This window comes from Rhinoderma darwinii, chromosome 7, assembly GCF_050947455.1.
Source record: "Rhinoderma darwinii isolate aRhiDar2 chromosome 7, aRhiDar2.hap1, whole genome shotgun sequence".
Classification (NCBI taxonomy): domain Eukaryota; kingdom Metazoa; phylum Chordata; class Amphibia; order Anura; family Rhinodermatidae; genus Rhinoderma; species Rhinoderma darwinii.
The window spans coordinates 68615781-68637451 of record NC_134693.1 but is presented as its reverse complement, the minus strand read 5'-3'; the positions used below and the strand labels follow the sequence as shown (position 1 = coordinate 68637451).

The 21671-nt window shown below is 40.9% G+C and overlaps 1 protein-coding gene across 2 annotated transcripts in view; it reads left to right on the top strand.

Moving 5' to 3' along the window:
• The window catches only part of MYH9 (myosin heavy chain 9), a 152180-nt gene that overhangs the window by 54193 nt on the left and 76316 nt on the right, over nt 1-21671 (top strand). For both annotated transcript variants that reach the window (XM_075833510.1, XM_075833511.1), the window contains exons 4-10: nt 3961-3988; nt 7080-7173; nt 12435-12527; nt 15309-15372; nt 16461-16559; nt 17650-17793; nt 20010-20105. In XM_075833510.1, the coding sequence (XP_075689625.1) occupies nt 3961-3988; nt 7080-7173; nt 12435-12527; nt 15309-15372; nt 16461-16559; nt 17650-17793; nt 20010-20105 (618 nt within the window). The remainder of the gene's footprint in view (nt 1-3960; nt 3989-7079; nt 7174-12434; nt 12528-15308; nt 15373-16460; nt 16560-17649; nt 17794-20009; nt 20106-21671) is intronic.

The following is a 21671-nucleotide window of genomic DNA, read 5'->3' as shown; positions in this document are numbered from 1 at the left end:
AATGAGCTTTCTTAATGCCCAAGTGGGCGTACTTTTACTTTCGACCAAGTGGGCGTTGTACAGAGGAGTGTATGACGCTGACCAATCGGCATCATGCACTCCTCTCCATTCATTTGCACTGCACTCTTTTCTGTGAGATTCCAGCAACGGATACGAAATCTCGTTTAGCTCCGATCTCGCGAGATTTCGTACCCGTTGCTGGAATCTCACAAAAGAGTCAGAAGTGTCAGGATTCTGAGTACACATGACGTCCAGGCTGGATTTCATGTGTTCATTATCAGGACACTAGTAAAATTAGGGTTTGTGTATGAGGCTGCACATAGCGATATATCTATATCGCTAGTGCAGTGTAAATGAATGGAGAGGAGTGCATGATGCCGATTGGTCAGCGTCATGCACTCCTCTGTACAACGCCCACTTGGTCGAAAGTAAAAGTACGCCCACTTGGGCATTAAGAAAGCTCATTAGCATAAACTTAAATCGCTCCTAACTTTGTGAAAAAAGATTGTTTTTTTAAATAAAAAGCATTACTGTCACCTACATTACAGCGCCGATCTCCTTATGTAGGAGACAGGGCACTTATAATGTGGTGACAGTCTCTAAGTGTCCTATCTCCTACATAAGGAGATGGGCGCTATAATGTAAAAAACAATTTGTAAAAAAAACGATCTATTTTAACAACGTTAGGAGCGATTTTGGTTTATGCTAATGAGCTTTCTTAATGCCCAAGTGGGCGTATTTTTACTTTCGACCAAGTGGGCGTTGTACAGAAGCGTGTATGACTCTGACCAATCGGCATCATGCACTCCTCTCCATTCATTTACACTGCACTAGCGATATACAGGGTGGGCCATTTATATGGATACACCTAAATAAAATGGGAATGGTTGGTGATATTAACTTCCTGTTTGTGGCACATTAGTATATGGGAGGGGGGAAACTTTTCAAGCTGGGAGTTGACCATGGCGGCCATTTTGAAGTCTGCCATTTTGAATCTAACTTTAGTTTTTCCAATGGGAAGAGGGTCATGTGACACATCAAACTTATCGAGAATTTCACAAGAAAAACAATGGTGTGCTTGGTTTTAACGTTACTTTATTCTGTCATGAGTTATTTACAAGTTTCTGACCACTTATAAAATGTGTTCAAAGTGCTGCCCATTGTGTTGGATTGTCAATGCAACCCTCTTCTCCCACTCTTCACACACTGATAGCAACACCGCAGAAGAAATGCTAGCACAGGCTTCCAGTATCCGTAGTTTCAGTTGCTGCACATCTCGTATCTTCACAGCATAGACAATTGCCTTCAGATGACCCCAAAGATAAAAGTCTAAGGGGGTCAGATCGGGAGGCATTTCTTCTGCGGTGCTGCTATCAGTGTGTGAAGAGTGGGAGAAGAGGGTTGCATTGACAATCCAACACAATGGGCAGCACTTTGAACACATTTTATAAGTGGTCAGAAACTTGTAAATAACTCATGACAGAATAAAGTAACGTTAAAACCAAGCACACCATTGTTTTTCTTGTGAAATTCTCGATAAGTTTGATGTCACATGACCCTCTTCCCATTGAAAAAACTAAAGTTGGATACAAAATGGCCGCCATGGTCTACACCCAGCTTGAAAAGTTTCCCCCCTCCCATATACTAATGTGCCACAAACAGGAAGTTAATATCACCAACCATTCCCATTTTATTTAGGTGTATCCATATAAATGGCCCACCCTGTAGTTATATCACTATGCGCAGCTACATAAACAAACCCTAACATTACTACAGTGTCCTTATAATGAATACACATGACCATCCAGCCTGGACGTCATGTGTACTCAGAATCCTGATACTTCTGAATCTTTTCTGTGAGATTTACAGCAAGGCAAACGAAATTTCGTTTACCTCCGTAATCTCGCGAGATTTCGTATCCGTTGCTGGAATCTCACAAAAAAAGAGTCAGAAGTGTCAGGATTCTGAATACACATGACGTCCAGGCTGGAGGTTATGTGTATTCATTATCAGGACACTGGATTAATGTTAATCGAGCAGAATCGCTGTGTATGTGGCTGCAGATCATGTTCTAGTAAGAACGCGATTCTTCTGTCTAAATGAATGGAGAGTGCATGATGCCGATTGGTCAGCGTCATACACTCCTCTGTACAACGCCCACTTGGGCATTAAACTAATTAGCATAAACCAAAATCACTCCTATCGTTGTGAAAATAGATTGTTTTTTAAAATAAAAAGCACTGCTGTCACCTACATTACAGCGCCCATCTCCTTATTAGGAGATAGGACACTTATAATGTGGTGACAGAGCCTCTTTAAAGTCTAAAATAGGCTGGTCATTAAGGGTTAATCAAAAAGTAAAAGACAATGGCCATCAAGACCTAAAATGACAAACAAGTTAAAACAACATGGAGGTGGTGAGGGGACCACAATGTGCATAACTGCATATCACCATCTGTAATAATCAGAACACAGAATATTGCATGCAATAACTGTAAATACTGCAAGAGACAAAGGAAATATACACTTCAGTAAATGACTGCATATCAGTGCTGTCTCAAAGGTAGAGATATTAAAACATAGATCGTACGAAGACTAAATACCAACCACTGTGCAGCATAATGTGCCCCTAATAACACCAGACCACCACCACAGAACCCCGACGTGCGTTTCGCCGTCAGCTTTTTCAAGGGGTCAACGCTAAATACAGCCTCCTTTAACCCGTAGCGAATATTTGATATGGTGGTTACGCAATAGCCAGCAAGTAAGTATGAAGCGGTCAATCTTATCGTAGGCTGTTTAAATCTGCCTCCGGACACTTAAACCTCAGCAGATCCTGTCATATTTTCCGGACAAAATAGTGCAGCATGCAGTGCTGTTTTGTCCAGCAAAATTACTAATGGATTCTGTTGGGTTTCAAAGTATGAGTTCCGACGGGCGCCGTTCTTATCCGTTTGAATCCAGCACTACCATTATTTTTGTTCTGTTGATGGAACAGCATGAGGCCGGATTTACACAAGCGTGTGCGTTTTGCGCGCGCAAAAGGTACTTAACGGCTCCCTGTGTCAGCAGCGTATGATGCGTGGCTGCGTAATTTTCGCGCAGCCGCCATCATTATGACACTCTGACCCGAAAAGCACGTGGTGCTTTTCTGTTTTCATTCATACTTTTTACTGCTGTTGCACGAATGACGCGCGTCACACAGAAGTGCTTCCATGTGCTGTGCGTGATTTGCACGCACCCATTGAAGTCAATGGGTGCGTGCAAATCACGCACAGCACATGGAAGCACTTCTGTGTGACGCACGTCATTCGTGCAACAGCAGTAAAAAGTATGAATGAAAACAGAAAAGCACCACGTGCTTTTCGGGTCAGAGTGTCATAATGATGGCGGCTGCGCGAAAATTACGCAGCCACGCATCATACGCTGCTGACACAGGGAGCCGTTAAGTACCTTTTGCGCGCGCAAAACGCACACGCTTGTGTAAATCCGGCCTCATGCTGTTCCATCAACAGAACAAAAATAATGGTAGTGCTGGATTCAAACGGATAAGAACGCGCACACAATGCACACATAACGGACGCGCACAATGCACACATAACGGACATGTCGTGTGTTTTACGCAGCGGACACACGCTGCGTGGAACTCACGGACAGTCTGCACGGCCCCATAGACTAACATAGGTCCGTGCGAGGCGTGTGAAAATAACGTGCGTTGCAAGGGTGTATATTACGTTCGTCTGAATAAGCCCTAACAGATCCGAGCACAGATGGCAACAGAGCCTTATTGAATATGTATAGAAATCATGCAAAGTTAAAAGGTGTTCAGTATGAACGTTAAACACTTTCTAGCTCCATTACATCTAAAAAAAATAGTTCTTTAGAATATCTACTCTAAAGCAGACACACCAGTAATGCTGCCTAATAAGGTTTTTCAAATGTTACTATTTGTCTCCTCAGATAGAGAAGACCAGTCCATCCTTTGCACGTAAGTTTGTGTGGCTTAAGTTAAACATTTAGCTATGGCAAGTTTTATTTTTTTTCTGTACAAGTATGAATAATGGAGATGAAGATTGTGTTTTTCTTTCATAAAGGTTATGTACAATTTTTTGAAAACCTGTTTAAAATAGTGTATCAGTGTGATTTGGTGTAACTTACATTTTATTACATTTTTACTTTTTGAGATGCAGCTACTTCGTATCTTGTATACAGAGCAGGTCTGGCACTGACCAGTTCAGTGACAGCGGGTCCTGCATGTCTCTGACACGCAGGATCAAGCTGTTTTCAAGCACCTTTAAGTTCATAACTAAGATGTGATGGACAACAGGTGGATCCTGTGGGTCAGACATGCAGGATCTGCTGTCATTGAACCAGTCAGTCCCGCTGACCTGACTGACAGATTTCAGTGCAAAAAGTAAAACGTTTTAATAAAAAGCAATTTGAAAGTTCCACCAAAGACACTTATTTTAAAAAAAAATATATAAAGTTTTCAAAGGTGTGTGCGTAGCTTGGAACTTGGGGCAGTGTAAAAATCTGGCAGATCGGCTTTGAGAGCAGCTTAAAGTGACACGCTGATTTCAGCGTCCTGTCTTATTTTGTAGTAATCTGTCATTTTTGAGCACTTGCATTAAAATTTGCAGGGCTTGATTTCACTGAACAAGTCTGTACTACTGACCTGACAGATTCAGGTCTCAGAGCTAGATAGAGCTGCTCTGTATACAAGATACAAAGCAGCTGTATCTCAAAGTAAAAAATTTGAATGAAATGTAATTACAAAGTTGCACAGATACTTTTTGTTTTTAATAAAAGTGTAAGGCTTACATAGCCTTTAAGGCTAGGGTGTAGCTTGCTAAAATGATTTAGGTGGACTAAGTCCAAAAAGTGTCTCCATTGGTCACTACATTTTTCGTCGCTTGTTGCGAGAACCTCAACAGAAGTATCACCTCCACACCACCACCACCTTGTATATTATTCATGAATTTTTACTTAATCTAAAACAAAGCATTTCAGTCAGAATTGGACTTCGGTATTTTATTGACATTTTACAAACTATTCCAGTTATATTTTTAAATTCTTTCACAACTATCTTGGCTGGCTGTACATTGTTGTACACAAATGCACACAATTGGTTGCACTTTAAGCCGTCGCTTATACCTTTTTTTAGTTATTACCCATAGCTGCAAATAAGTTCAAAGCAAATAAAACATACTCACTGTGTACTCTAAGCATCTTGTCTGGAGCCCAGAAATGGAAGACACTGGGGGCCACAGATCGTGGGTATATGCTGCTGCCACTATGCGGCTTGACACCAAGAACTAAAGCGGCCCTTCCCACAGGATTTACCCAGACTAGAGTGAGCTATTCAGTCTTGGCTTAGTGTTCGTATGAGGAAGTAACTTCTGCTGATAGCAGCTGAGTTTCTATCAATTTATTTTTTCCGTCTACTTGATGGACACAGGTTTGACATTGACAACATGCGCCCACCAAGGATGGAACACGGAGACTTATTGCATATGCATTATTGTCAGACCCTCCTATGAAGACTAGCGCCAGCTCCTCTGTTTCCCACCAGCCTAACAATACCGCTAATGCTTCCACCAGTGTCCCTTTAGTAAAAGATGTAACACTGAGGGGGTGCTTATGCTGGTTAGTTAACCTGGGAGATGGAGAATAATGCTGTGGGTGTGTGGGGCCCCCCCCGCCCCATTCCCGCGGTCTACAACTGGGTTGCAGACTGTGATAAGTTGGTTCACGGAGAGTATCTTCACGACGAGGTCTTTGACCAAATATGTCTCAGGTGGGGTGTTAACCTGGACATGGACCTGATGGCCTCCAGGTTCAATCGCTAGGTCCCCCGCTAAATCTCCCAAGTACGAGATCTGGAGGACTGCATCGTGGATGCTCTCGTGGCGTGTGGTCTCACTTCATTCTCCTGTATGTCTTCCCTCTTCTGTCCTACCGTGGCTCAAGGAAGAAGGTAGCTACGTTTAATGGCGTGGCTAGGATGCCTTCAGCCCACATTTTCCATCGTACTTGGAAGGGCCTACCTTTGTAAGGATCGCAAGCTTTCCCCTTTGTGTTTTTTCTCAATACAGAATTCTCTCCTTTTTGCAGGGTGGGCTAGGTTAGGGTTCGGCACTCTGCTCCCTGAAGGAGTGTGTGTGCTTTCTATCATGTTTGGTTCCCTGTTGGTATCTAAGGCTGACTTAAAGAGGCTCTGTCACCACATTATAAGTGCCCATCTCCTACATAAGGAGGTTGGCGCTGTAATGTAGATGACAGCAGTGCTTTTTATTTAGAAAAACGATCTATGTTTACCACGTTAGGAGCGATTTTTAGCTTTATGCTAATTAGTTTCTTAATGCCCAAGTGGGCGTTTTTTTTTTAACTTTGGTCAGCTTCATACACTCGGTCTAATCCGAGTCATACACTTCTCTCCATTCATTTACACAGCGATATAGCTATATCGCCATGTGCAGCCACCTAAACACACTATAACGTTACTGCAGTGTCCTGACAATGAATATACATGCCCTTCAGCCAGGATGTGATGTGTATTCAGAATCCTGACACTTCTGAATCTTTTGTGTGAGATTTCCAGCAAGGCTAACGTAATCTCGCAAGATTCTGCTGTAAACTGTCATTTAAAACGAGATTACGCTTGCCTTGCTGGAAATCTCTCAGAAAAGATTCAGAAGTGTCAGGTTTCTGAATACACATGTCCTGGCTGGAGGTAATGTATATTTATTGTCGGGACACTGCAGTAATGTTAGTTTTTGTGTATGAGGCTGCACATAGTGATATAGCTATATTGCTAGTGCAGTGTAAAGTAATGGAAGTGCATGATGCTGATTGGTCAGCGTCATACACTCTAACGCCCACTTGGTCTAAAGTGAAAAAAAAAAAAAAAAAATATTATTGTATGACGTTTTTTGTTTTTAAGTTTCACTTTCTATAATCCACCGCACCCAAATAGTTACCAATTTTTTATGCTGAGTAACATTGTCCTGTATTAAGCTTTTGTTAATTGCCTTTATTCTTGAAAATAAAATGTTTCCCCCCCCCCCCCCCTACTTTAGAGGAGAGTCTGGTGCTGGTAAAACCGAAAATACGAAGAAAGTAATCCAATACTTGGCTTATGTTGCATCTTCTCATAAATCCAAGAAAGACCAGGTGGTTGTTTCTTTTTTATTGGGGTGGGAATTGTTTGTGTAAATTTAATTTGGGGCATGTCCAGCCTAATGTAACGAAATTGATGCAGAAAATTTCTGCAGCAATTCAGGTGAAAGTAGCAGACATCCTGCTGCGGAAAACACATTTGCTGCATTTTTACTGCAGAAAATGTTGCGTATGCTGGTATATACTGACCTCTCTGAAAAACGCAGTAATTCAGTTCACTTTCCGCAGCAGGAATTGACATGCTGCGGTATGGAATGTTTACGCAGTGTGTGAAAGACTTGTTAAATCTTATCCACTATGCTGCTACTGTACTCTGCTGTATATTTTTCCTTCTGCAATTCCGGACTGAAAATACGCAGCAATTGCGCTGTGTGGACAAGCCCTAATAGAAGATATAAAACTGATATGAAGTACAGAGCTATTAAAACTGAAGGCAGAAGACAAGCCTGTAAAAACTCTGCTATGAGCTATTAGTCAGAATATTGAATATGTTAAATCTCAATGTATACACGTGAAAATATTGTTAAGTGCAGGTGTATTTGTAAGCCAAAATAGGACTGGATCCGAAACATGGAAGAGGTGCAAATCTGTTTATACTCTTTCACTGAGTATTTGTTTCCTCTCTTGGTTTTAATTTACAAACGCAAAATAATGCTGTCTGAAAGTGGCCTAAGGGGTATGTATATCTTTTCAAAACGCCACATAGTAGGACAGTTTTTTCTTTTATTTTTTATATATATTCCATCTTTATATATAAAGATTAATCCTTAAAAATTTTAGCTGCATTGAGATTAAAGACCAATATAATTGAATGAGGAATTTTTTTATTTTTGTGAATATGCAGCTTTACATCCTCTTGTGTTAAAATCAAAGGGAACTTGTCAGCCCTGGGCAGCATCAAATAGCAACAAGTGTCCTGATTACGATCTTGGTTTTAAAAGGTGCTGCACTTGGGGGAAAATGACTGGAGCGTTCAGGATTAAAAAAAACTTGACTGCTTTTTCTTCTAAAACAGTGCCACATCTGTCCATGTTGTAAATCGTATTACAGCTCAGCCCTGTTCACCTTTCCAATGTACAGCGTTCCTTTAAGGCCTTAGATCTGAAAGGGAATGTGTAATTGGAAAATGGCCTATTGTTTAAATCAAGTTTTGTTTGTTTTTATTCCATAATTTTATTTTTTTCAATTTAAAATGTAAACTAATCCTGAAATCTTGCACTCTGGCCACATAATTTACTGATACTTCCTGTTCTCTAGAGAATTTTGCAGTAGTCTTATTATCCTCATGTGCAGGTTTACAATGAGAGGTATAACTTTTTAGATATAGTTAACTGTAGAACAGTTTTAATAACAAATATATATATATTTTTTTTTCTCCTAACACTTAACGCTTGCTGACACTGACACAAAGTTGGGTTTTTTTTGGGGGAGTTTTACTTTTTTTCCACAACACTGACAAACGCAAACATTTTTTGTAACTAGCTGACGCTAATTACTAGCTAGACGACTACCTAAATAGATCTAATAATTTTTAGGCAAAATGAAAAAAAAATCTCCCTTATACACTGGGAGGTGGTTAGGTCACACTGGGAACAGGGAGCTGGAGAGGTTTAATCTTTAACTTCTGAAGGGTACACAACAGCACAAGCGCTGATCTCTGCAACATCTCTTCACCTACTAAGAAATCAGAGCCTGTATCTGTTATTTTTAACCCACCCTGGGTGAAATCTCACTGGTGGGTCTGTTCAGACCCACCAATCAGAGCAATCGCTGGCAATGGACCAATGCTATTGTTCCATTGGCAGGGGCGGGGACTGTAGTTAGTTTCCGGATGAAATAAAAGCATAGGGAACGTTGTCAAAGCGACTTGGTCTAGGTCAGCCTCCTGGGATGACGTTTCATCCCTATGTAACTGCTGCTGCGGCAGCGGTCACACAGGCTGCAGTGTCATCCCAGGAGGGCAAGCTGCATGGAGAACAGCGGGACACATCGCTATGACTGAGCAGCGTGGTAAGTTAACTTATTTGGTTCAGTTTCTCGGCCGGAATTCCCTGTGGTTTCCAGGTCTGATTTGTGCTGTAATTTTATGCAGCATATCAGGCCATGTTCCCACAGGACTAAGTGTTCAATTTCCTTGCAGCGCCAACACAGTGGAAATTAAGCATTACACATTTCTCATTCTAATAAATGGGGTTGTTTGTGTAATGCAGGATAAGTCCTCCAGTGTGAGATGCTCTTTGTAACACCTCTCCACTCCAGCTAAAATGTCTTGAACCCTGGATGCCCCTCTAGTTATCCAAAATTCCCTAATACCGGTTTCAACACACGGCTTTTTGGAGGGCAAAAAAACCTGTGGCCAGATGTTTTTAAAGTCCTAATAAAATATGAAAATTGGCTCTTGTGAAAGTAGAAAACCGTCTCCCTAGTGCAGGTATCTACCCTGTAAGTGCATATCTGATCCATTAAAGGACCTCGAAACATGACTAGTCATTTCAGTCAAACGAGAGACAAATCTGTAACTAGCTACTTTTTTTTTTTTTTTTTAGAGATGCCACTTTCTTCTGTAGAACTAATTTGCATACTTTTTCCCAGGGGGCATGTAAGGGGGCAGCCGCACAACCAGTTTGTTGCAGAAAGCCATGTTTTTGCTGTAGAAGCCCCATTCCAATGAAGGAAACAGATTTTCAATCGCAAAAATGTTCAACAAAATCTACCATATATGAATCCACTCAGACTCCCTACACCAGCTGGATATCCACAAGGAGAACCAGTACTACAGAGATCAAGTAAAATAGGAGAATGTCACAGCGTTTTGGCTTAAAGAAGCTCTCACCAGATTCTCAAATCCCTATCTCCTATTGCATGGGATTGGCGCTGCAATGTATATAACAGTAACAGTTTTTTTTTTTTTTTTTTTAAAACTTACATTTTTGGCCAAGTTATGAGCTATTTTATACATATATATATGCAAATGAGCTTTGAAATGGACAACTGGGCGTGTTTGTGTATGACTGACCAGTCAGCGTCACACACTCCTCTACATTCATTTACAAGTAGCACAGCGTTCTTACTAGAACGATGTACAGCCAGATGCACAAGTGTCCTGATAATGAATACACATGAAATCCAGCCTGGACGTCATGTGTATTCAGAATCCTGACACTTCTGACTCTTTTCTCTGAGATTTCCAGCAAGAGAAACGAAATCTCGTTTACCTCGTAATCTCGCGAGATTACGAGTGGCTTGCTGCAATCTCACAGAAAAGGGTCAAGTGTCAGGATTCTGAGTACACATGACGTCCATGCTGGATTTCATGTGTATTCATTATCAGGACACTTGTGTATCTGGCTGCACATCGTTCTAGTAAGAACGCTGTGCTGCTTGTAAATGAATGGAGAGGAGTGTGTGACGCTGACCGGTCACGGATTGGTCCGTGTCATACACATAAACACGCCCAGTTAAAAACACAATACACGCCAATGTTGGACATAACGAAAAAAAACGCCCAGTTGTCCATTTCAAAGCTCATTTGCATATATATATATATATATATATAAGCTCATAACTTGGCCAAAAATAAACGTTTTTTTTTTTTTTTTTAAAACGTTACTGTTATCTACATTGCAGCGCCGATCACATGCAATAGGAGATGGGGATTTGAGAATCTGGTGACAGGGCCTCTTTGAGTTACATTTTTGGGGTCATGCTCTAGGCATAGTTCTGCATAGGCTTCACTATAGAACTTCAAAGACGTCAGGGAAAAAAAAGCATTTACAAAATCTGAATGGAAAAGAGAAAATAACTCAAATGCTCATTAAAATGGTTTGAACTAGTACTGCTTGGGGCAGTAGTGGGACTGCAGAGGGAGCATACTAAAGACTCTGGCTCCAGATAAATGTCGTCTTAAAGGTTTGTTTTTTTTCATGCCGGGTAGTGCACGAGTTTAAAATGAGGAAAATGGGGTGGGCATTGAGGCGTAAGCAAAGAATTTAACGGGGCAGGCATTGGGAATGTGGATCAATAGGATGCCTCAAACCCAGGTATACGTCAGAAGTCCTGGGTTTGAGGCATCCTTTTGGTCCACAGCCTCTTCATTCATTCTTTGCTTCTAAATCAATAGCTGCACCATTTTCTTTGCGTGCATGCTAGGCCACAGTGAAAGTTTAAGTCAAATCATGTAATTGTCAAAATTACAAAATAATAATTAGAAAATCCTGCAGATTTGACTCACTGTACACCTTACAATAGACTGACTCTTTCTGTTCTGTAGTATTACTTCTCAGCAGACGTTTTACCACAGCAGGATTACAACGAAAGGTAACACCTCAATATAGATAACACAGGATCAATCATTGACAATAGGTCATGAACACTGCTCCCTCCTATCCCTTCCTGCACAGTGACCTCTGCACAGATCAGAGCATGGCTAGCACACTCTCCCATAAGTCAATGGGTCCACTCCTTCCTATAGTCAATGTGGTTGCTGTAAAGCATATACCTAAATGCAGCTTGATGGCTGCCCCCGTAACTTTTTTTTATTTTTATGCTACTTTCTTTTCAGTTAAAAAATAAACCGAATAGAGATTGACTATCTGGATTTAATGGGGGGGGGGGGGGATTGATTCCCTTTAAGGCATATGCACCAACTATATTTACTTGAGACATAAATTCAAAATCTACAATAAGGTGTCCAATTTTAATGACTGTTTCCACTTGCAAAACCTCTCTCCTGGAATATGAAAAATCCAGCTTTCGGCCTAATGTGCTTTTTATTTATTTATTTTTTTACTCTTGAAATTGGACTAGAAGGGGAAAAAAGCAAAAGCCCTTCAGAACGGTCACCAAGACCTGTGGATGCTACATGAATGTGTAGGATGCTTGCATCTGCATACAGGAGTAATCCAAAGAAACCTTAAAGGGAACCTGTCACCAGCATTTCACCTATTAAACCAGCAATACCTGGTGGTAGTGGGTGAGCGTGAAAAAAAAATAAAAACTATGCCAAGAATAGTTTTTTCCTATATTCACGTTGTAAAAATAAGTTTGTTTGTTTTTTTTTCTCTCCTACCCTCAAACTTGCGGGGGGGGGGGGATACTATTTCTCCCACAAAACAAGGCCTCATACAGCCATGTACATGAAAAAAAAAAAGGTTATGGCTGCTAAAAGGCCAAGGCAAAAACAGAAAAATGTATCTAGTCGCTAAGGAGTTAAAGTACGTGGGATACTAATGCAATGTATTTCTCCCCTCCTTTAGGGTGAATTGGAGAGGCAGTTGTTACAAGCTAATCCAATCCTTGAAGCCTTTGGAAATGCCAAAACTGTCAAAAATGACAATTCATCAAGATTTGTAAGTTATGGGTATCAAGTTGAGACCTTTTTTATCCTCAAATACACGGTGTAAAAGTAGATCTCTAGTTGGATATAATCTTCACTACGGGAGTAGTAGTGTTTCCATTGATCAAAGGGCAGAATGTTTACAAATTTTACTGTCAAAACAGAGTTCAACCCGTAGACTGACATATTTTTTTAAAGCAATCTGTAATCCATCCTTCAGTGCATTGGGAATAATCGTATCAAAGTACCGTATTTTTCGGACTAAGACGCACCCAGGGTTTAGACAAAAGAAAATAGGGAAAAAAATAATTTGTTAAATTTATTCTATTTCACCACATTCTGAGGCAACATTTTTTTAAATATTTTTTTTCATCGATTGAGCGGTGTGAGGGCTTATTTTTTGCGAGACGAGCTGTAGTTTTATTGGCACCATTTTTTTGGTTCATGGTTTTTTTCAATAGTTTGATCAAAAAAATCGTATTGATGTTTTACATTTTTATTCAATGTGCGAGTTAAATAACGGTATAGTGTAATAGATCGGACTTTTACGGACGCAGCGATACCAAATTTTATTTTTTACATTGTGCTTGGGGGAAAAAAATGGGAAAAGGTGTTTTGTTTTGTTTTTTTGAACTTGGATGAATTTTTTAGGTGTAAAGAGAAAAATTCAAACTTTTTTTTTACATTTAGTTCCCCTAGGGGTCTTGAACCAGCAGCTACTTGGTTACATGTGTAGTCACCTAACAGCGTAACTACGCGCTTTCCCTAACTCCCATAGTAGTGAATGGCAGTTACAGAAGCAGCGTAGCATGCGAGCTGCGTTGTTTCCGTAACTAATTTTCAGTTCTATGAGTTACGGAAACAGCGTAGCTCAGCGAGTAACGCTGTTTCAGTTACTCCACAAGTAATCAAGTGGCCGTGAGAGCACGCATAGCTAGAACGGGGTTTAGGGGGCCCGTTCTAGAGATAGGACCTGCATCTATCTGACATTAATGACCTATCCTGTGGATATGTCATAAATGTCCTTCATAGAAAAACCCATATAAATGCCGCGGTCGCTATTGACCACGGCACTTAACTAGTTAAAGGGGTTTGTCAAACACATTTATCCCCTATCCACAGTATAGGGGCTACATGTGAGATCGCTGGGACCCCCAGCGATAAGGAGAAAAGGGGACCGACAGTCACCAACAGCACTACATGAGAAGCCTGGACTTATGGGTTCTGTGTCCGGCTTATCGGTTCCGCAGCTCCATAGAGATCAATGGAGAGCCGCTCGCGCATGCGCAGAAGAATCCCATTGATCTCTATGAAGCTGCTGGACACAGAACGCGGATGTCACAGCTTCTCATGCAGCGCTCCTGGTAACTTTCAGTCCCCGTTCTCATCGTTCACACATGTATCCCAGTTCCTGTGGATAGGGGATACATGTGTTTTATGGTACAAGCCCTTTAAACTGCCAGGAACAGCGAAATTGCTGTTCCTGGCCGTTATAGCAGTGTGTCACAAGCTGACACCTGCAGTGTATGGAGCGGGCTCAGTGCATGAGCCCGCTCCATACATCACCCCCCTCCAGCTCCATGATGTGCCGGCGATGCCGCGTCCCTTGACTGCGGACTATAAGACGCAGGGACTTTTTAGCAAGATTCATTCTTGCTAAATACTGCGTCTTATAGTCCGAAAAATACGGTAAATAGGCTATTAAACACTTTTTTGTATTTATTACACCTGCTGTGTTAAAGTTATGCAGGTTTATGGAGTTGTACTCTTTACTGATATAAAACGAGCCAAAGAGGTAGATTAATAAGGTAGCAGAGGTGACCAATCTACTTTATAGGGGGAGATGCTGACACAATATTTAGACACCACCCACCAGTTCACACGACCTATTTTCAAGTGTAAACGAGGCGTATTATGCCTCGATTTACGCCTGAAAATACGGCTACAATAAGTCGGCAAACATCTGCCCATTCATTTGAATGGGTTTGCCGACGTACTGTGCCGACGACCAGTAATTTACGCGTCGTCGTTTGACAGCTGTCAAACGATGCGTAAAATGACTGCCTCGTCAATTGCAGGACACTTCTTTGAAACATATTTTGAGCCGTTTTTCATTGAAGTCAATTAAGAACAGCTCAAGATTACGGGCGTCAGACTCCTCGCATTATGCGAGGAGGGGGCTTTTACGTCCGAAATTAGAGACTGTTTTCAGGAGAAAACATCTGCGTCGTTTCAGACGTAAAAGCCAACTAGCGTGTGCACATACCCGTTCTATAATTGCCATAGTGTTCCTATGTACACATTACGAAATCATGTATTTTGGTTACCTCCAATGCAGGCAACTTTTACTTATTGCTAGCTTATGTTGATCTCAAATGGTTGTCATGTATTGTGTACCAGCAGTTCAGAGCTGGTTTGCCCAGGTGCATAAGGTCAGGTTGTATAAAAGATATGGTTTTATAAATTTTGGATAATGAAGGGAAATATAAAAAAATAAATAATGAGTGTTTGGAGAGCAAATTGTAATAATGGCAGGACAAATATTTACGATTTCTCCCAATCACTGAAGGCTATAAACAAATCATTGAAATCTATCTCCGATCTCTCTCTCTACCTTTGTTCTATGTTGCCCTTAGATATGGTATCACGGATCTGCTTTAATGTGCTCAGACGTTCAGACCATGCTTGAATTGCTGAAAAATATGCTGTGAAAAGTCTTGCACTGTATGCCAATGGTTACTTCCTTTACAGAGAAACCTTCACGAGAATCTAATTGTGTATTGTTTTACTCCAGGGCAAATTTATCCGGATTAACTTTGATGTGAACGGCTACATTGTTGGAGCAAATATAGAAACTTGTATCCTTGCTTTTTTTTTTCTTATTTTCATTGCTTTAAAAAAATAAAAAACTATAGTTATATAGACATATATTACCATTTTTATTAGTTGTCTAGTACATTTGGATATCCTAGTGGGAGAACCTGCTTCAGATCCCCCTCTGAGCACGGACGGAGAACTTCTCTAATGGACTGTCATTCATCTAAATGGTGGCTGTGTAATACTTCATTTCTCCTGCAGTCCCAGGGGTATGTCTAGCTCCCCCGGAAAAATAAATTTGTTTGCCAGGGGTGTCTGGATCCACTGTTACCTGATGGGAATGTATTCTAATGACTACCTTTTTTATTTCACTGCGAAAAAAAAATAATGGCCTAGCCCCAGGATCAGGCGATCAACATCGTTGGTTGGGGTCAGACTCTGCTCCCCCGCAAATTTAATTTCTTAAGCAGCTCTATTTTGTATAGCGCCGACAGATTTGTTGTGGCGGAGCCTAGTATCACATGCCTGGTAGGTAGCTTTAATACTGTGGCAAAAGTTGTTCATAGTCTGCAGCAGTATCCTTTAAAAATCTGCCATAATTGCTGCGTATTTCTTACTATAGGGTAATGCTTTGTTCACATGACTGCTTTTTTGTTTTTTTTTCTCAGTCTAACGTATACGCCAGGAAAAGCTTTTGAGGTCGATCTATAGAATATATGTATAGTTTGTGTGTGTGTGTGTGTGTGTGTGCACACGCGCCGTGACTGATGCCTAAGCGTGGCATCAGTCACCCATTGTCTAAAATGACATCTGTTTAACAGATATGTCGTGAGCTCTTCATAACTTAGCAATTTAGGTGCGGTCTAAAAAAAAAACTAATGAGGTTTTAGCAAGTTTAAACAGATGTGTGAATATACCCTTAGGCTTGGGCTGCACAGACTTCTTATAGATTATAAAGCTAACACTGTTTTCAGCTAATTTAAAAACTTACCTGTCATAGTTCAGGAGTCAGTCTTGCCCCATAGCCAAATCTACACATGGCCAACTGAAAAAAACGTAATAAATTTACATCTGATTTAGCAGCCTTAGCTCATGTTGGTTATGGTAAGATTTCTTGACTACAGTCCAGACTTGCTGGAAAAATCCCGTGCAATTCGACAGGCTAAGGATGAACGAACGTTTCATATTTTTTACTATCTATTATCAGGAGCTGGCGAACACTTGAAAAGTAAGTGATGTTGCTTTTAGAATTTTGTTCTACTTTGATTCAGGGGCGATTTAATGAAATATATTTAGGATGTATTTACTAAGGATTGAACTATCTGGGTGATTTTGTTTTCTTTTAAAAAAAAAAAAAAAAAAAGCCGGGCCCAAAAAGGATCTTTCCCTGAGGTAATATTTACGCTTGGTGGTATTTTATTTTGTGAAACTACTGTAAAATATTTTACTGTAATTTTTAAAACTCCTAAAACACTTCAGCAAAAGTATGACAGCTCAATTTACATGTATACTTTTAATTGAGGCAATAAAATAAAAAAATCTGAGGGCAGCATAATGTGGTGACGGGCTGATTTCAGCGGCTTGACACTTACGTGCTAATGTAAACCCTATTATGAGAACTTTTCATTGAGTCCTGCGTATTCAGGAGATGGAGTTTAGCATATTAATCAATGCTGCTAGCTTCCCTCCCCCTTCTCCCCACTAGTACTAAATTTCACCCACATAGAATTTTTAACTTCTTTAGGTTAAATTAGGTTTGTCAGATGTTTTATCGCTACTAACTCTTGTTGCCGATAACTGCCCTGTGTAAACAGGGCAGCGATCAGCAGATGAACGAGCAACCGCTCGTTGGTCTGCTGATCATAGTTTTTTTAAAATAAAATATCGTTGTCGGCAACGCATCTCCCTGTGTAAACAGCTGCGCTGCTGACCTAACGTATGGGGACAAGCGATCGGTGTAACGTCAGCTTGTCCCGATCCATAGCTCCTTGTGACAGGAGCAAACTAGCGCCGATCAATGTCTCGTTGATTGGCGCTCGCTGCACCGGCCGATTATCGACCGGTATAATAGGGCCTTTAGAAGTGCGGAGAGAGAACCTTGTTTGCGTACACATATGAGCTTGTGCTTTGAGTAAACCCTACTTAACGCCTCCCGCTTGGTCTTGGTAGCAGAACGGTTGAGCCGTCAATCGTGTTCAGCACTGAAATAGCTTTCTGCATCTGTGGGAAAAAAAACATCCTATTCAAAGGCCGACCTTCTCTTTTTAAGCTGAAAGTTGTGGATGTATAGAGAACCATAATGAACTAATCTCTTGCAGCGGATCTTCTGTTGGAGGCTTACAACAAGTATCGTTTCCTTTCCAATGGAAACGTTACCATTCCAGGTCAACAGGACAAGGATTTGTTTCAAGAAACTTTGGAAGCCATGAGAATCATGAGCATTCCTGATGAAGAACAAATTGGTATGTGATACAAACAGCTACTTGTAGAAGTTGATTTGTAATGTGTACACATCCAATGGTCTGGAATTTTCTATTAGAGTTTTATTCTACTGTCTGGTCCGTGATTGTTTCTTGGGTCTGTGACTGCAGAATGGCAAAACACCTCATATAAAGTATTAGAATTATGTTTCACATTGATTTGATTTTATAAGGAATATGTGGGAAAAATCTGCCTAAAATCCCACGCAGGGGAAAATAGAAGTTGGTGGAAAAAAAATATTAGAGTAGTGGGATATAAATACACAACTATATATTAAAGTTGACATAAAACCTTATTGTATAATACACACAGTAAAGTTCTTTGAGGCCTATGCCATTGTTAGTCGTCCTTTACTTCCTACTTTTAACGTATACATCGGGAGCGGTCCTCACTCTATACGCTAAACCTAGGCGAAACAATCGTGGAGTGAACATAGCCTAACAGAAGCAGTTAGATGAGCTACTAGTCTTCAAAATCTCTGAGCAATGAGGGAAGTCCACCATATATGGAAGTTTGCCACTATCACCAAAACTTCAAACAAATCTAGGTCTTGCGGGTATATTCTATCCATTCTTGCTGGTACCATGTATGCACAATATAACACTTTGGGATGTTTCAGTTAATGAAATCTGACAGCTATTTTTGCTTAGTGAAGAGCAGCGGTGCCAACATTCAATAGTAGGGTTGATGGTTTAATCGGCTTCCCATTGAAGCATATAGGAGTTTTTATTTATTGTACCATAAAGCACACTATATATGATCGGGACAGTATCCCTGAAGATGTAGGGTGACATCAACAAATAGATTCCATGACATTTAGTTCATGGAGAAATTGGTACGTGGACTTTTTTTTCTTTTTTTCCCTACAGTTATTGCTTTTTGGAGGTGGCTTCTATTGAGTTAAAATAGGAAAAATACATTGTCTTATTTAGTACTTCCTTTTCATTGGGGGGACACTAGGTGACACTGGGGTGTAGGCATTTGCTTGAGAAGTCCACATCTTTTATGAAGAAACATGATAGTTTTAGCTATGCAGGTGTTTGTGACCATATATAGTCTACTCAAGTTTGAGGATTGGTAGGTATATATGGTATTTCAATGGGTTAATTTTAAGACCAGGTGTATTGGCATACTTGTCAAGATTTTTAAGCTAATTGGGAAGGAAGATAAGCAGGCAAGTGTCAATAAGATCTGAAAATACCATTTTGGTATGGGAGTTGCATAGTGGTACACCCAATATATTACGATGGCAATGGTGAAGTTCTAAGAGCAAAGAAGTCTGTGGACATCCTTGAGTGCCATGTTTAATTAAAATAGTCGCCACTTTTGTAGGGGGAATTTTTTGGTAGGTGGTGGGGTTTGAGTAAATTATTGCAATAGCATTTAGGAAGGGACGTTCAAATCCAATCTTTTGGAGGACTGTTTGGAAGAAGGACCCCAGGACAAGCTATTGAAAGCTTATTCAACGTCCAGGGCAAGAACCACTGAAGGGATGTTAGATCTATTAGCGACCGTGTTTACAATTTTCCAGACACTGTCATGAGCTTGTCTGCCTTGGATAAACCTCACCTGATCACTGTACATTAAGGAGGCCAGAAGCTTGAATGTCATTAAGAACTAAGTTTAGTAGATTAGTCAGTGTGTTTAGTGTAACTTTGTAACTGGTCTTTATTAAAAATGTGTTTTTACTATTGGTGAGACAGCGATTTTTGTATTCTCTATACAGAGCACTTGTATAGTTCGCTTTACACTGAATGCATCAGTCCCGCAGACCTGACAGGTTGTGTCTGTGGGTCCTGCGTGTCTGCGACACGTGGGATCCACCTGTAAACTATAACATCTTAAATGTGATAAATTACAGGTGGCTCCTGTGTGCCAGAGATGCCCTCCAAGTGTTCATAGCCTTTGGAAGAATGATGGGTTAGCCTTTGTGATTGTAGTAATCAAAGCCGTGAGAATCTGGGTCCACGTCTGATCATGAAAAGTAACCAAATGAGGGGTGAGGAGGCAAAGAATTTTTGAAATATTTGGCAATCATGCCATCTGGGGCTTTATCTTAGAGGCCACTCCTCTACCGATATATTAATATTTAATTCTGTCAGGGTATTCCTGTGTAGATGTAGTATAACAAATTAAAGCCTTTATAATATTTGGTTAATCCACATATTCTAATTTTTTAATTCTCATGTTTTTCCAGGATTGCTGAAAGTTGTTTCTGGTGTACTGCAGCTGGGCAACATTATGTTTAAGAAGGAGCGCAACACTGATCAAGCATCTATGCCTGATAACACTGGTAAAATATATAAATTGATAATTCTATTGTTAAAGGGGCATTCCAAGAATGGACAATTATCGGCTTTCCACAGGATATGTGATAGTCTGACTGCTTGGGACCCAGACCGATCCCGTGAGAATGGGGGTGACTGTAGTGAGGAGGAGCTGTAAAGGGGGCTTCCAGTTTGAAGAATAGATGGCCTGTTCTCAGGATTATGTCATCAATATCTGATCGGTGGGCACCCTGCTGATCAGCTATTTTCAAGGGGCCTGCGCTGCTTCCCTTTCATTCTCTTTACTGCTTGCACTGTGAATCACCTACACACTTGTAGCGGCGGTTCACAGTATTAAAGCCTGTGAACTACTAAGCAATACTCAGCACGTGAGCCTGCTCCATACACCCCCCCCCCCCCCCCCACACACACACTGACATACCTGGCATGTAATTTTGTGGGAAAGGGTTAATGGAGCAGCGTTTAAAAATCTACGCTCACACTCCATTCAAAGTCCATGGTAATGACTGACACAGCAGAGTAACAGCACTCGGCTATTTGTTAGTCCCGAGGACCTTAAATGGAGCGGCGGGCGCTAGAATAGGTGATAATAATAATAATAATCTTTATATAGCGCCAACCTATTACGCAGCACTTTACAATTTAGAGGGGACATGAAACAAACAATATCAGACATTACATAGTGACAAAGTTCATTTACAATTCAAACCTGGGGAGTGAGGACCCTGCTCGCAAGAGCTTACAATCTATGAGGAAATGAGGGAGACACAAAGTGTAACAGTGTTTGTTCTGTACAATGGTCCGGCCATTTTTATACACATGCGGTGGTAACATAAAGCTGCATGAGCCGGTCACCAGCCAGTATCCGTGTATGACGGACATGAAGAGAAGGAGTGTGAGGGAATCTTATTCTGATGACTAATCTAAAAGGAGGGCCATGGAAAGGAGTCAGATTAGGGAATGTTATAGGCCTGTCTAAATAGATGTGTTTTCAGGGCACGTTTAAAACTGTGGATATTGGGAATTAATCTCATTGTCTAAGGTAGCGCATTCCAGAGGACGGGTGCAGCACGAGAGAAATCTTGGAGACGGGAGTGGGAGGTTCGGATTATGGAGGATTTTAATCTAAGGTCGTTGGCAGAACGTAGAGCCCGAGTAGTGTGGTAGACAGAGATGAGGGAGGAGATGTAAGGAGGAGCAGCACTGTGGAAAGCTTTGTGGGTGAGTAATAAGTTTGAATTTTATTCGGAAGGGGATGGGCAACCAGTGCAGTGACTGGCACAGATTAGAGGCGTTGGTGTAGCGGTTGGTCATAAAGATGAGCCTGGCTGCTGCATTGAGGATAGATTGGAGAGGGGAGAGGGGAGAGTTTAGTGAGGGGAAGACCGACTAGTAATGAGTTACAGTAGTCAAGACGAGAGTGAATCAGAGCAACAATGAGTTTTGGCTGTTTCCTCCGTAAGAAAAGAGCGGATTCTGGAGATGGTTTTTGAGGTGAAAATGACAGGAGCGTGAAAGTGATTGTATGTGAGGAGTAAAGGAAAGATCTGAGTCAAAAATAACCCCGAGAC